At 45.2% G+C, this 16,054-nt stretch overlaps 1 protein-coding gene across 1 annotated transcript in view; it reads right to left on the bottom strand.

The window, feature by feature from the left end:
- Nucleotides 1-16,054, bottom strand: part of THSD7A (thrombospondin type 1 domain containing 7A) — a 331,233-nt gene that overhangs the window by 187,601 nt on the left and 127,578 nt on the right. Inside the window, exon 2 of the mRNA XM_027872006.1 lies at nt 6,206-7,034. Coding sequence (XP_027727807.1) covers nt 6,206-7,034 — 829 coding nt within the window. The remainder of the gene's footprint in view (nt 1-6,205; nt 7,035-16,054) is intronic.

The raw sequence follows: 16,054 nt of genomic DNA, 5'->3' as shown, positions 1-16,054 counted from the left end.
TCTTTTCTTCCTTTCTTCCTTTATCTCCCTTCTTTCCTTTATTTTTTCTTTCATTCTTTCTTTCTTGCTCTCCTTCCTACATTCCTTCCTTTTTTCTTTCTCTCTTTCTTATTTCTCTATTTTACACATCAGTAAGTAAGTTATTAAGTAAGAATTAACATAAGTAAAGTGCCATTGATTGAGAGAGACCCCTTATTGAGGGCTGCTCTCCCTCTTCTGACCTGCATCTACGTCCAACCCTTTGACTTCATGAAGGAGACTTTCAATATATTAAGTGAAAAAACCTAATAGACATAATCATCATTTTAATGCATAAAATTGGGCCAATATTCCCTTGTGTTTCTGAAGTCCACAAATGGGGCTGTTTTTCGCTCATGGACAAAGAAAGACCTGCATTTTGAAATGTGCTCTTAAATAGATAAAGGCATTATGGGAAACATGTCTGTGTACATACATGTGTATGTGTTTGAGTACATGTGTCACAAGGATGAAGAACATGGCTCCTACCACAACAGGATTGCAGCTCCTGGGGGTTGGAAGGTGCCTGTGCCAAATGATCTGTGGGATATTTAATACATCAGTTAACTTAGGACAACTAAACTCTTCTAATTACACATTTTAATTGGACAGTAAAAGTTCCATGAAATGGGCCAAGCCAAGGCTGGCGGCTGCAGTGTGCTCACCCACAGGCAGCAGCAGGGGGGTGGTAGACTGTAGTGACACAAGCAAAGGCTGGCATAATGTGCAATCACCTGTTGTTCTGAGTGGGGAGGAGATCCCCGGAAGCTTGTCCTGGGAACGAGGATAGTCAGGGAGAGAGAGGGAGACAGACTTCCTGTGAAGATAGCCTAGAAATCCTCTCCACTCTGCAGGAAGCAGGATAAAAATGGCAAGAAATGGAGCAGCCATGGAGCACAGAGGCGAAGCAAAGAGGAGAAATTGTGTCCTGTGGGAGCAGGGAAGGAACAGAGCATACTGGCTAAATCTTTAAAAAGCAAGAAGGAAAGAGAAAATAAGGAGGAGAGGAAAAGAGGGAAGGAAGGAAAGAAAGGAGGGAAGGAGGGAGAGAGGGGAGGAGAAAGGAAAGAGAAAGAGAAAAAGGGAGAAATGGAAAAAAAAGAAGAAGGAAGGAAAGAGAGAAAGAGAATGGAAAGAAAGAAAAGAAGGAAGGGAGAAAGAAAAGAAGGAAAGAAAAATAAAGAAGGGAGGGGGAGGAAGGAAGGAAAGAGAAAAAAAGAAAGGAAAGAAGAAAATCACAAAGAAAAAATCTCACACTGCAAATGCTTTAAGAACCATTCTCTAGAACAGAGCCATGGTGTGAAGGAGATTATTCATGGGATAAGAGATGACTATGAAAAAAGCCATGTTTTTAGTGACTACTGTGTGTCAGGCCCTGTCCTGGGGGCTGGGGAGACAAAGATGAAAAACAGCATGTCCGTCAAAGAGCCCCCGGGCTCTGGGGGGACACAAGTTGGGCCCAGGTAAATGCATTGTAAGCAGTAGGTGCATGATAGGGGCTAAGGCAAAGAGATGCCGACCAAGTGTTCTGAGAACATTTGAGGAGAGAGAGACAGACCACTTTCAGAAGAAGCCATCAGGGGAGGCTTCATGGAGGAGGTGGCATCAAAGCAGATCCGTGAAGGCAGATAAGGATTCTGAGAGGTAGGATGAGGATGGCTGTGGGGACAGAATCAACAAGACTTCAAAACTGATTGAATGTGAAGGCTGAAGGAGAGGGACAAATCTTCAGTGACACTGAGGTTTCATACCTCTGTGTTGGTGAACATGGGGGTGCCATATGCAGAAAGAGGTCAATTGGGATGAGAAGTGGGAGATAATGGACAAAGGATCACAGATTTAGAGCAGGAAAGTGCGTTAGAGGCCATTGTATCCAATCTCCCAGTTGATAACCAATGAGGAAACTGAAGTCAGAGAATTAAGTGGCTTGCCCAGGGTAGCACAGCTAGTAACTATTTAAGGAAGTATCTAAGCACTCTATGCACTATATCACCAGACTAACTCGTATGTTGTTCTTGAGGCAGCAACGGGGTGTCCAGATCAAGATGTCTGACAGACAACTGGCACAGGTGACTGGAGTTCTGTAGGGAGAGCAGGGTTGCAGAGATGGTTTTGCATTGCCCAGAGTTTGACATCGGAGCCATGGAAGTAGATGCATAACCAACTGAGAGGAGAGCCCCAAGGACAGAGCCTTGAGGATGCTGTCCTTGAGCAGGTGGGCAGATTATGATCTGCCAGTGAAGGAGCAACCAGGGAAGAAGAATGAAGAGTTAGCAATGCCACAGAAACTGAGCAAGAAAGTACTACGTGACTGACATCCTGAAATCCTGTGAATGAGTAAGGAAGGGGGCTGAAAAGTGGTAACGAAGCAATGTAGTAATCAAGGGGCCCTTGGTGAGCTCTGAGCAAGAGATTTGCACAGATTGGAGGAGTCGGAGGCCTGATAATAAGGGCCCGAAGGGTTAGCGAGTTAGCCAGTAGGAATCTCTCTTTTGAGGAGATTGTCAGCCAAAGGAAGGAGAGATACTGAATGGCGATGGGGGCAAGGAAGGTTTGTTTTCTTAAGCATGAGGTGGTGATGAAGGAGTCCTTCATAGACTTGGAGCTGGAAGGGACCTTAAAGGCCAATGAGTTTAGACCCCTCATTTTACAGACAAGGAAACTGAGGCATAGCGATGTTAAGAGATTTGCCCACGATCACACAGCTAGTGACTCTTTCAGGTGGAATGGAATCAAGGACACAAATAGTGGGGAGCTGGTTTTGACAAGAAGGAGCACTGCTTCCTCAGTCACTGAGAGGGGAGAGCTAAAAATGTTTGGACAGAAAGTGGGCTTACTATGTTTGTAATAGGAGAAGTGTGACCCAGTGACCAAGACTCAGAAAATCTCATTTGTTCACCCTTAGTTTCTGAATCTGTGACCTATACTAAAGTAGTGTCCTTCTAGATTCACCAAGTATTTATTTAGCACCCTCCCACACCTCATGTGCCAGGCGCCTTGTTAAACTATACAGAGGTAGGATCAAAAGGGAAACTGAGTCCTTGCCACTTTCCCCATCCCCCATGAGCTTACATCCTACTGATGATTGCAGCCTGAACCCTGACTGGGACAGGGATGTACCCTGTGATGTCACTGGTCTAGGAAACCCCATGGGGAGAAAACTCCTTTTACAATACAGATATTGTCTCTTCTCTGTAGTTTGTATAATCTCAGAATGTTGTTTAGATAACTAAGTTAAGTGACTTGTCCAGGGTCACAGAGCTAGTGAGGATGAGAAGTAAGCCCTGAACCCAGATTCATTGGCTTGTATGACCCTGGGCAATATCTGAACCTGGGTCTTCCTGTTTCTAAGTTCCTGACTCTGATGTTGGCTTTCTATCCATTCCATCACACTTCCTATCATGTAAATAGATATGAGGAGTAAACATGAGATTTTTTGAGAAGGTGAGAAATCAGTAACAACTAGAGAGTTTAGGGAAGGCTTCACACAGGAGATAACCCTTAACCTGTATTTGAAAGGAAGAAAATCATTTTCATAGGAAAGGAAAGATTACATTTCAGATGCAGCCTCCTCTTGGGAAAGGGGCTGAAGGGAGGTGAGGTTTTCCAGGCTGGACAGAGGCATCGAATGATCATAGGAGACAGCAGCCTCATAGGATCTGAGGAGCTTACGGATTGTTGCTCTCCAGCCAGAGCAGAAGGTAGCCAGAGAGAGGTGCGCTTGTGAGGCACTGATGGCCAATGGACACAGTAATGAGCAGCTCTAGCCTGGCTGGCTCCTTGGCCCATGTAAGGAGTGATCTGCCTGCCCAGAACCTTCCCCACGTCTGGATCTACTTGCTGCTGCACTGGGGGACATGGGGAAGTCAGACCCTTTCCCCTTTTCCTCCCCTTCCTCATCACTGTCTAGATAATTGGCAATACCCAGTTTGGGAGTTCCCCACTCTAGTTAAGCTTTGTTTATTTGCTGTCAGTGTTTCTATAAGGGATTCTGTCTCCAGATAGACAAGCCAGTTTGTTTTACATTCTGCTTGAGCAGAAGCGGACTGTGCAAAAGAGGGAAGGTCAGAAGGAAACCTGAGAACAATTGCTCTAGACATACCCGGGAGGCTGTATTAAATCTCTCACTGAGTGCCCTAAGAAGGGCTTCACAGGCATGGCAGACAGCCTGGGCAACGGCATGGAGGTGAGAGATGATGCAATGTTGCCACTTGGGCTGCAATATGGAACGCGTGATGGGAAGTGACATGTCCTCAAGTCGGGAAAGGTAGGTGGGAGCTGGGCTGGAAAGGGTTAATGTGTATTCCTGAAGCTACCCTTTCCTCCTTCAGAGCTGGTTATTTCATTCAATAAAATCAGTAAGAAATTTCTCCTTTGATATCTCCCTAGGCTTGAATTTAGAGCAAACTCTGTTTATAGGGTAATTTGGAAAGCACGAGCCCCTTGCACAGCTCACTTGTGGGCCTCGGTACGTTAACTCCACGAGATGAGCTTTTTTGTCTTATGTTCGAGCACTAAAGGGGTTTCAGCAGATCCCAAGAACGCTTCCCTCCTCTGAAGGGGCCCAAGCTGTAAACCTGTGGAGCTCCTTTCTTCAGAACTCCCCAGCACCTCAGATTGGGCAAGGAGAGGTTCATGCAAATTCAGCTGTAGAGTAGCTAATCCAGGTGTGCCCAAATGAGCATGACTGAACACAAAAAGCACTCATGTTTATAACATCATCAGCTTGGAACTAGAAAAATCCTTAGAGGTCTTCTGGTCCAGACACTTCACTTTACCGATGAGGAAACTGAGGCATAAAGAGGTTATGTGAGAAGCAGCTAGGTGATGCTGTGGATACAGTATTGGACCTGGATTCAGGAAGACCTGTGCTCAAATATGACTTCAAATATTTATTAACTTCACTTAACCCTGTTTGCCTCAGTTTCCTCATCTGTAAAATGAGCTGGAGAAGGAAATGGCAAACCATTCTAGTTATCTCTGCCAAGAAAACCCCAAAAGGGGTCACAAAGAGCTGGATGCAACTGAACAACAAAACACTACATAAATGCTGGCTATTGTTGCCAAGGGCTTGTCCAAGGGCACCCAGATAGTAAGTGCCAGAATCAGGATATGAACTCAGGTCCTCTTACTTCAAATTCACTACTCTCTCCAGTGTCCCAGCATGTCTCTTAAAAAGACCCAGACCAGAGAAGGCAAACTCAGCCCCTGATCATTTGACGACAAGAGTCTGCTCACTCTGGGTGCCCAGCATCATATACTTGGAAGCTGGATAATTGTGGTACAGACAGTAAGCTGTGGGTAGTAGAGACCAACATTTGTGGTGCAGGCCACTGAATGTCTGTGGGATAGTTACATGCTCATAACTTTGCATCTGATTTTTTTCTTTTATCAAAATCCTTGCTCCTCAGGAAGCGGCTCTCTCTAGTTCCCCCTCTCCTAGACATAAGGTTACTTGTTCTGCCCCCTCTTCCTCCCTGAAGAGATTCTGCACGAGTCCACCTTGGGAGAGATCTGCCACACACTCAAAATGCGGAAAGGTTTATCAGCACCCACACCAGGACAGCTCCTGCTTGGGATGATGGAAGGTAGGACATACAGGGCTTCTCTTCCCTAAATGGACCTCACGTCTTGTTACTTAGTCAAAGCAAAATTTGTTTGTTGAACAAACAAATCTCTCCAGAACAGAAGGGGAGAAACCCCATTTTCCTTATTGAGGAATTGCTGTCTGTGCTGGACATGGACTTAATATGAAGAGAGCAGAAGAAGTGCTAGACTTAGTCTGGGGTCATAGGAGACTAAACCTACAACCCTGGTGACCAGGGACCTGACTGGCCTATACCCTACTGGGACAATGAGGGAGATAGAGAATAAAGAGAAGGCCAGCTTGGCACGCGTCAGTGGCTGGTTAGCTCTCCCTCACAATTGAGATCAGTGGGACCCACAGCATACCCCAGAATATTGGAATCTGAGGCTCAGGGCTAACTCTGCTGATGCTGATGCAGAGGCTCTGAACCTATCTCAGGATTGACTGTTCATTTCACCCGACCAGTGGGTCCTTCAATAAATGTTTTTGACCTGGTCACAAAAAGTCTTCCTCTTGTAGCTGTTTCCTGTAGGTCAGACCTGGACTCTAACTGGCCTGCCCATCAGACTTATACAGTGGGTAGATTAACAAAGACATTACCTGAAAGCCACAGTTGTGCTGTTCTTGTGTGTGCACACAACGTCCCGAGTCTGATAGCCAATCTGGATGTCCCAGTGCTTGTTCTCCTGCCTGTTCTGCCTATTTCGGTTCCTCTTCTTCTTGATGAGCTCCCGGGCTTCGGGATCCTTTACTTTCTCTCTGTCCTTCTCTCGGTCTTTGTTCTTCCCTCGCCTCCTCGCCTGCCTTATCTGCCTTGTGTGAGGCATGGAGCAGGTGCTCCAGGGCCCCACATTCAGGCTGTAAAGGCTCTCCTCTGCCTCACATGGACTGGACTGGCAGATTTGGAACTCAGTCAGGTTGGGGCAGGCAGAGCCGCCATACTGTGGGGGGGCCACAACATGCCGTGTCCGGTGCTGCAACCCACTCCCACATGTCTTGGAGCACTCAGACCAAGGGGAGAAGTCAGACACAATGCAGTCCTGTGGGCAAGGGATGAGGCAGGCTTGCTCCAAGAGGGGCTTGGGCTCAAAGTACTCACAGATGCTGTCATCAGCACTGATGCTGTTGGCTTTCTGAACACAGGCGATCTCTCTGGTCTGGATGCCCTCCTCACCCTTGGTGCATTCTGCTGGCTTCACCAAACTCTTGGACATGACAGGCTGGCACTGGTTCCAGCTGCCCAGGTGCCAGTCATACAGCTCTTTGTGCCAGTCACAGACTTTGAAACAGTCTTGCTGGGTGTCTGGCTTCTCAGCCTGCTTGCAGTTTGTGTGCAGTGTTGTCCAGCCTTCTGCATGAGCACACCAGACTGCTCTGGTCTGAATGCCACCTGGACCACATTCGTCTCCCATGCATCGGCCCCAGGGACCTGTAAAATAGGATACAGTTTAGCAGAAACTCTCTCTTTTTCACTGGGCCCTGACAAAGTTCAGAGAGCTATTGCCAAGTGGCTGAAGAGTAAGTCTTCCCCTGTATGGGACACCCTGTGATGGGACCGTCTGGATAGCTATCTATTATGCATGGATTAGGGCATTAGGGAGATGGCATGTGCAGTGAAGATGCTACATTTTCTCTTGTCCTTTTGTGATTATAAATGCATTTGCCTTTATTCTCCTATTTTTATGTGGGGTAATTACAAGATCTTTGCTCATAAAGGGCATTAGAGATTAGTCACATTGAAAATCTATCACTTCTGGCTTCCACCCACCAAGTCCATTTCAGGCATTGGCAGAGATAATGGCCCCTGGTGAGCCCCTCAGCTCCTTCAGGCATGTTCCTCTTCTGGGCAGTTAATTTCTTTTAGCACATTACTTTTATTTATTCATTTATTTTTTGTGCAATTAAGACTTTGGGGAAGAACAGTCATGTCTTGTAGATGATGCCAAAAATTAAAGTGTTTACCCGGTATTAACCAGGGCTTGATAATGGTTCACATAATTCTGCACATTCTGCATGCAATATTACCTAACAATCCTCCCCAAACCCTCTCTGTGGATCAGCCACTAATGAAGTGCAGGGTATGCGGGAATGGGAACATTTAACTAAAGGATGGATGGAATTTTTCCGGGGAGCAGCTTTGTCCTAATTCGCTTCAATTTGACAATGAATTACTGAGTTACTAATAACATGTAACAAGAAGAGGCAACATTGGGGTCTAGAGGTGTTTTGTGAAGACTATGGCACAAATTATTCTTCATACATTATGTCATGTTGTCCTCACAAGTACCTGGTGTGCTGAGTGCCTGATGCATTATAGCCCCCATTGCGCAGATATGGAGACTGAGGCTCAGTTACCTGACAATTTCACTTTCATGCTTAGGAAGCTCAGTAGCCCCCTATTACCCTTAAGATCAAATGCAAACTCCTCTATTTGGCAAGCCTTTCATGAACTATGACCTATCACTCCCTTTAATGCACTCCACGGCCAGTCAGATTGTCCTTTGAGCTGTTCCTCCCACACAAGATTCTACTTGCCATCTCCCTGCCTTTCCACAGGCTCTCTGCCATGCCTAAGCTATCCCAGAATCCCTCTCTTCCCTCAGAGCCGAGCTCTGAATATGCCCTCTTTTTCCTGAGGCTATTTCTTATCCTCCCAGCTGGCCATGCATTCCTTCCCCTCATGCCATGAAATTACCTCATATTTACACTGCATATATATGTTGTATATAGTGCCATGCATCAATGTAGGAAGCTCCATGAGGCCAGGAACTCTTTCTTGTTCAAGCACACAGCTGAATCTGGACAAATATGATTCACTGATTGATTGCCCTTGGCCTAACAGCCAGCAAGGACTGGAGGGAGGAAGTCCACCAGCCTGCCCATCAGCCTACACTTGCTGGGATGACAGAGGCTCTGTCTCAGTCACCTAGGATTTGGGTCAAAGTAACATGAGCAATCTGGGCCTCAGTTTCCTCTTCTATAAACCAAGGGGCCTGGATGTGATGACTTCCAGCTCAAGATCCAAGATATACACCTCTCCCGACCCCAGGTTCAAGACTGTTTCCATGACCCCATATGTGGTGGTTTCTACAGGGGGTACCGAGATGAGGGGCACAGTTTGTATCCTTAAGTAGCTTAAGACAAGTACAGATGAGGGCTGGGAAGACTAAAAGCCTGGCCAAAGCTTCGACAGCTAGTTAGCTAGCCATACAGCAGAATACATATGGCAGCGGCCTTTTTCTCTGATAAGTGCCAGAAAGTTCCTTCTACCCTCAGACTTCTACTGGTCCTTGGATGGGATAAAGGTCTTTGAAGAAATTTTTTTTTTAAATCTATCATAAACCCCACTCCCTAGCTGCCCTTTGAGAACTCATAACATGGATTCTGGGGCATATTCAGTTGGGCTCTCTCACCCACAAGGAAGTGTTGAGCTGGTCACAGGAAAATGAGAGGAATTGGTGCCAGGTGAGGCCCCCAGCCCCTGACCCTGGTCTCCATAGGCCAAAGACAGTCATGTAAAGCAAGGAAGAAGCAGCCTCCTGTGGTAGGACCTTTGTATCAGGCACAAAGGGTAACTATCCAGTGTGACGGCCTGATGGTCAGTCTTGAATCTTAAGCCAACACACATTCCTGGTACGAAGTCCTGGTTTTGGGTTCAGAAACATTGGCCAGTTTTTCCTTCATTCGTCAGAGAAGATTCCAGGCCTGAGCTGTGAAGGGTACCTGAGTCAAAGCTTGGTCCACTGATGGATTCAAAAACATTCATGACAGGTCTGACTGTGTTTTCTGATTGTGTTCTCCCCCGAATGAAACCGTCCCATGGCTCCCTGATGCCTTGAGGATAAAATGCCAAACCCCAGCCTGCCTCTGAAAGCTGTTCATAGTCTGTTCCTGCCTACTTTTCCAGGCTTAATTGGACTGCTGGACGTACTCTGGCCTTGGTGTGCCCTTGTCCACATTGGTGACTCTGCCCAGGGTGCCTAGAATGTTTGTCCTCATCTCTGCTTCACAGAATCCCAAGCTACCTTTAGAACGTACCCCAGGAAAGGTGCCTCCTTCTGCAGAGGATGCTACTGCCTAATTCTTGCCCCCAGCCCCCACCCCACACTGGTTATCTCTGCCTACCTTTGAAAAGGCTTTGGGTTTCTTCACGCACATATCAGATTTATTGGCCATCCCTGCACCTACTTGAGAGTGGACACTGTTTCATTTGTGTCTTCATATCTCTATGTGTCCTTCGCACATAGCACTTAATGAATGCTTCTTCTATTCGATTAATGCCCTAGCCCTCAGCCACTTCAAAAGAAACTTGAATTTACTCAACAGCCTTGCAAATTACCCAGTCTGCATTGATTGTTTTTACAACTCACACCGTGCTTTTACCTGAGGTGTCTGAAGCTTTGTCTGAGCCGACAGATAAAGAAGCAGAATTGCTCCATAGAAGGAATGTTACTCTATTTTCATTAGCAGATGGCAATAGCCCAGTTTAAAAAAGGGGGAATCAAGATAGTTCAAAGCTGTACATTGATCACAAGAAAAGAAAGACACAGAGACTCAGATGCTCCTGTAAGGCCCATGTGCAGGTATTCACTAACTCAGACACACACCTGTGCACACACATGCACACACGTGCATATGCAGGAACCCACACACATATATGTACATACATATATGAGGTATTTCCATATTTTGGCATTTCCAATTTGTGGTCAGAAACTTGACCCAGGCAATCCGTCCTCAGTGGATCAGTCACTTATCCAGTCAACACACACCCACTGAGCACATTCAAGAGAGAGCAGACGACGTGGAGGGAGGCTGAAGGTCAATGCCAGGTTCCACTTGGACAAGAGCTCCTTCTACTGGAGGGGTTTCCAGCCTTCCACTTCATTCTACCATGAGAAGGCTGGGCAGTCTCTGATAACTGGACTCGGCCATTTATGAGCTGATAGGAGGGCCTTAGAGATGATCTCATCAAGTCACTTCATTTCACCAACAAGGCGAGAAGGGACGTGATTGGGTCAGGGTGACATAGCTGAAAAACAGAAGAGCTGAGATTTGAACCCGGGTCTTCACTCGGTCAACAAGTAGTTATTAAGTGATTACTATGGGCCAGATCCTCTCCTTGGCTGCTGGTTCTGAGCATGACCAGAGAACCTTGGGTCTTTCCAAAGCCACCAAGGTTCCCCTGATTGGTGTTTTTGCTTTGTCTTTATTAATAGACTTTGACCCTGTGAGGACAGTAGCCCATTCCTTCATCTCTGCACTAAATCTGGCACAAAATTCTGAACATAGCGGCCTCTTCACAAAGATCTGGGGAGGGGCTAACCTGTTTACTTCCTTTTAATTGAAGACCTGCTATGGTTTGTAAGAAGGAACCAAGATGCAGCTCTGGCTAAGATCTTTCCTTCCTCATCTCCCCCTGCTTATGCTTGACATTAGCTAATTCTCAGCTCAGGCTTTATTTTACCTGCCATGGCCCCACTTGGCAACCTGCTGGTGCCCTTGGCGTCCTGGTTGGTTTCACAAGTGTATCTTGTCTGTAGAAAATATGGTATGGACAAATATGAACATGAGCACCATAATTCAAGGGCATTGATTGACCAAAGAGAGCCTTTCAGTAGAAGTTCCGATAGCCCAGAGGCACAGGTCTGACCCTGTCCCTCCCCATTCTGCACTTCCCTGTTTGTGCCTATGATCAAATACAGACTTCTGTCTGGCACTTTAAGGCCCCCACAGTTGGACTCCAGCCTCTTCTAGATGATGGCTCTTGACTTCTCCTTCACATAGTCTAGTTTCAGACAAGTTAATGGTGCTGTTTCCTACACAGAACAACTCCAGCCTTTGCACACACGGCTGCTTCCCAGACCTGCAGGGATCTTCTTCTTTATGTCCACATCTGGAATCTCCAGTTCCTCTCAACAAGACATCAGATTCTGGGTCATCTTCCATATAAAGCCTTTTTTATCTCTCCAGTTATTTTATGTTTCCCCACACCTATAGGAATTTATTTATTCTTATTACTAGATTTTCCACATTTCCTTTTGCAGTGTGCATTTACCTTCAGTAAAATGAAAGCCCCTTGGAGGCAAGGGCAGTTTTACTTTTGTCTTTGTATCACTGGTGTGTTAGCTATATATGTCCTAGACGCCTGTTGAGATCCCTTCCAATTCTGTGTATCTATTACCTAGCACAGTATCAGAGGCATGGTAGGCATTGAATTGAATTGAACAGAAATGACCACATTTAAAATAATTTGATTTCTCAACGTGATTCACCCAATGAATTATTAAGAGGACACTTATTACAGTTTGAGAAAGCTATGGTAGATAAAGGATCATTCATTCATTTATTCAGATACCAGCATAGGAAAGTATATCTCTGATATTCAATAATAAAGATGTCTGGACTGTATACCCTTTTCTCTTTGATTTGATTAAAGGTCCATTGTCCAACAGCTGTGCCAAGTGCATACCAAGGCACAATTTTTCAATGAGGTACACCTGTTGAAGTGAGGGGGCCGTGTTCTCCTCTTGTTCATGGGGAATTGAAATACTCCCTAAACTTTTGACAGCTTTTCTCCACCAGGTGGAGCCACGCCAGACCCCAGTTGTAAATTGGAAAGTCAACCTCAATGACATCCCCATAAGTTATATTACAAAAGCAGATATCCTATGACCTACCAGGAAAAAATGAACAAGAATAAGCTACTTCAAATGTCAGTCTCATCAGGAGGGCAGACTATTTCCTACTATGATCCACACCAAATATTCCTGGTAATTTGAACTGAAGAATTAGATGTGAATGTGGGGTCTAGTAACATCCTTTAGTCCCTCTGGCTTTCCTTGCCTCACTTCAATGCATTCCCTTAATGATATTATTCCAGGAGTCCTGTGGTTGGTTCATTTGGGGGCATCCTTCATATCCTAGGTATTACACACTTGCTGCTAACATCCACTGTCAGACTTAGATTCAAGCAAGGCAAACTGACATGATTTCTTTTTGTAGATCAGATTTGAATTAGGAGAGCTGAAGGAGAACGTTGAGGGGGTGAAGAAGAGGATACCTCCTCCAAATACAGATGCGTTTCTATTTCCATAGAATTACTTTGGTGTCCTATAACCAATCTTCCTTCCATGCATGCCATGATCACATTTAAGTATCTTTGATCCTGAGCATATTTATACCATATCCCAAGAGAGGGTGCAGTCCCAAGAAGGTGCCTGGAAAGCTATTTAAGAATGGCAGCTGAGTGAGTTTAAGGGGGAAGAATGAAATCATGAAACCACCAAAGAAAGCCATGGGTGCATGGGGCCAATAAAAGCATGGAGGAGAATAAAACCAGCTCCTTCACCCCCCAGCCCATAACTCCTTTCTTATCTCCTCAGTGCACCTGGCACCTACCATGTGTGTCCAATTAACAGTATCAGATCTTTGCCCAGACCCTGGATGAAGGGCTGCTCACCCTGATCCCCTAGGAGCCTGACATAATCACACACTGAACAGAGAGGCTGCAGTGTCCTGACAGCTGAAAGCTGTCATCCCAATTAGCTCCCAGGTTCTAACAAAGGCAAACACTACCAATGTCAAAGGGAAGCAGAAACTGCAGGCTAGGAATGGAAATGTGAAACAGCCTCCTATGTGGATGAACCAGATCAATTCAGAAGTTCTCATTTGAAACTTTCAAATATGACAACAGCATTTCAGGTCATATCAAATATCACACTCAAAGTTTGTTTCTTGCTCGTTAAAGAATAACTTGACAATTTTCCATTGGTTAAAATGGACTTGACTGAAGTCACACGAGCATATTCTAACCAGATTGGGAGCTTGCTCAGCACAAGTGGTGCTGAGCTTTCTGTATTTGTGACATCTTTGAGAATGGTCCCATAAAGATGGAACTCAATGACCTAGAGTTATGGGATAGGTGGAGGGGTTGGGTTCCATTCCATATGGTAATTAGATCTCCATTTTTGAAGGGACTTTGGAGGCATCCAAGTCTTTGGTGGCTGAGAATCCTGTATCTCCAGCATCTTCACTCAGACCTTTACTGGGAGGACAAGCACGAGGCTGGGAGGCAGCCCATCTCCCTGTGGGATCTTCTTAATTGTGAGGATTTCAATTCACTAAACAGAAATGAAGGGCTTGCCATGCGCAAGTTTCCTTTTAAGGAATCAAAATCTTTCTCTTTGTAATGTCTCTCATCACTGCTTTTGGTCATTTTCTGTGGCCTTCTTGGAGACAGCTATGATGTGACTACTGACCTCCCTTGCCCCGACCCCAGACTTTGACTTGTTCTTGATGCCTCACCATATCCTAGATCTAGAGTGGAAGGGGTCTTGGGGCATGTAGTGTGAGCCCCTCATTTCACAGATGAGGAAACTGAGGCTTAGAGAGCTTAAGCGATTTTGCCAAAGCTCATGCAGGTGATAGGGATCAGATAGCTGCCCTCTTCTGAATGCTTCTCTACTTGCCAACATCCTTCCTAAAATCTGGCATGAAAAACTGAAAACAGAACTCTAGGTATTAGGAAGAGATAGCCCAAAATATGGATATGACATACTACTCAAAAGATTTTGTGCAATCCAAGAGGCACAATGAAAGTTCATGAAGTACACAATGAAGGACAATGACATGAAGACCAGATCTCTGGTCTGAGGATCTGGTTTTAAATTCTGATGCTGAGAGCTCTTCCAGCTCAAAAAGAAGAGATGTGTTTTCCATTGGGGGATAAAGCGGTGCTTCTGATGGGGTATAGCCTACGTGGCCTAGGAAGTTTCAGTCAATGAAAATCCAACCAGAAATAATTTCCAGGAAGATTCACTGTTGCCAGGGATTTAGTTTTGCACAGTAAGGCATTCTAATTATGGTTCATCTAGCAAGCCAAGTGCTGATTTCTAATGTGTGGCTGGTAAAACTACGGACCCATTGTCATTTCTACTCAGTATTTATATAAAAGCATATCCTCGCCATATTATTTAATATTCTTCCTTTACTTTCCTCCAGCAAAATCTGATTGAACATTAACGTCGGTTGTTTTCACATCACACTCAAACTTTCTGAGACTACCCTCTTTAAGTCAAGGACGGTAGAACAATAAAAGTTTGAGCCTTAAAAGACTTCCCTATTGACAGGTGGCCAAGAACTGTTCTAAAGTGTCTTATAAAAGATGGGCAATAAAAAAGAAGCCTGATAGAATTAGGCAAACTACTTTGTGCTCTTGCTTGCCATAAAATCTGCCAATGAGCTAGTTTCTTGCTCAATAAAACATGTGTGTGTCTTTCAAATGAGCTAATTTGTTTGTGCTTGCTGGGTTGTACCAGAATGGCTTGTAGCACTCACTCAGTAAGTTCCTTATCAATGGGATAGGTAGGCTCACAGACCGCCAAGGGGAGACTGAGGGGATCTGCTTCCATAGCTGGTCACATGTTGTACAGTTTTCTGGAGAATGTTAGTCAGATTTATGTGATCAGGTCAGGGGATCCACCTTTGATAAGTGCTCGTGTGGAGGTATTAAAGAAGTCAAGTCAATAAGCATTTATTAAGCATCTACAATGCTCTAGGCTAAGTGTGGGAACAGAATTGATACTGGACTTTCAGTTTTCTTCTCAGAGCTTCTGTCTCATTGGCCACAACTTTGTTTTGCTTCATTGGCCAGTCAGTATTTCAAAATAAATCATGTTGCTCAGCTCTCAAACAACATGTGAATTTGGTGGATAAGAAACAGGTCACTGTGGAGGCTAAATTTACCTTTCGTCTTCATGGGCAATTATGCCTCTCCCCAATAACATCCTCCTCCTATGTCTCATGGTGGCATGGAGAAGATTATCCACTCTTGAAGTCTGTCCCGGCAGATGACAAGATCTCTGGACCTCCTACCAAACAGGAAGGGCAGCGGCCATGGGACTAGCGACAGATTGTGTCTGCTGTCTGAAGGGCAGGCTAGCTGAAAAGCTCCTCGTGATAAAAATGGCCACTGGGTGATGAATTCTTTGACCATGGCAGTCCCACTAAGCTTTGATAATAAAATAAGACAAGAGTATTAAGGTAACCTCAATAGAGCCTTTCTATCTTCAGTATGGATAACTCCTCCATTGATGCAGGTTTCAACCCAACCGTGCCACCTCCTTCCTTTAAGCTCACAGGAGGACACCCCTTGGGTGCTAATGGTCTTCTTTTTGGCTGTCTGTGGCTACTAATATGGCACTTGGGCCTTCCTCTGCTATCCTTATTTCTGTGCATGACTGGCCATGTCCCTTTGAATCATTTATTTTTTGGATGATATCTTTCATTACCTACATGAATATAAGCACATCAAATTATATGATTAGAATCAAATCAAGTTCCTTGAAATGTGCTGAGATTGGATATGATGGGTATGAGCCCCTAGAGATGTATTATCTGCCCTTCTCCTCATCCTGCTCAGTGGGGCAGCCTCATCCTTATTTTGGT

The sequence above is a fragment of the Vombatus ursinus genome, unplaced genomic scaffold (genome assembly GCF_900497805.2).
Source record: "Vombatus ursinus unplaced genomic scaffold, bare-nosed wombat genome assembly UNPS02014799.1, whole genome shotgun sequence".
Lineage (NCBI taxonomy): Eukaryota > Metazoa > Chordata > Mammalia > Diprotodontia > Vombatidae > Vombatus > Vombatus ursinus.
This window is presented reverse-complemented; position numbering and strand designations above follow the sequence as displayed.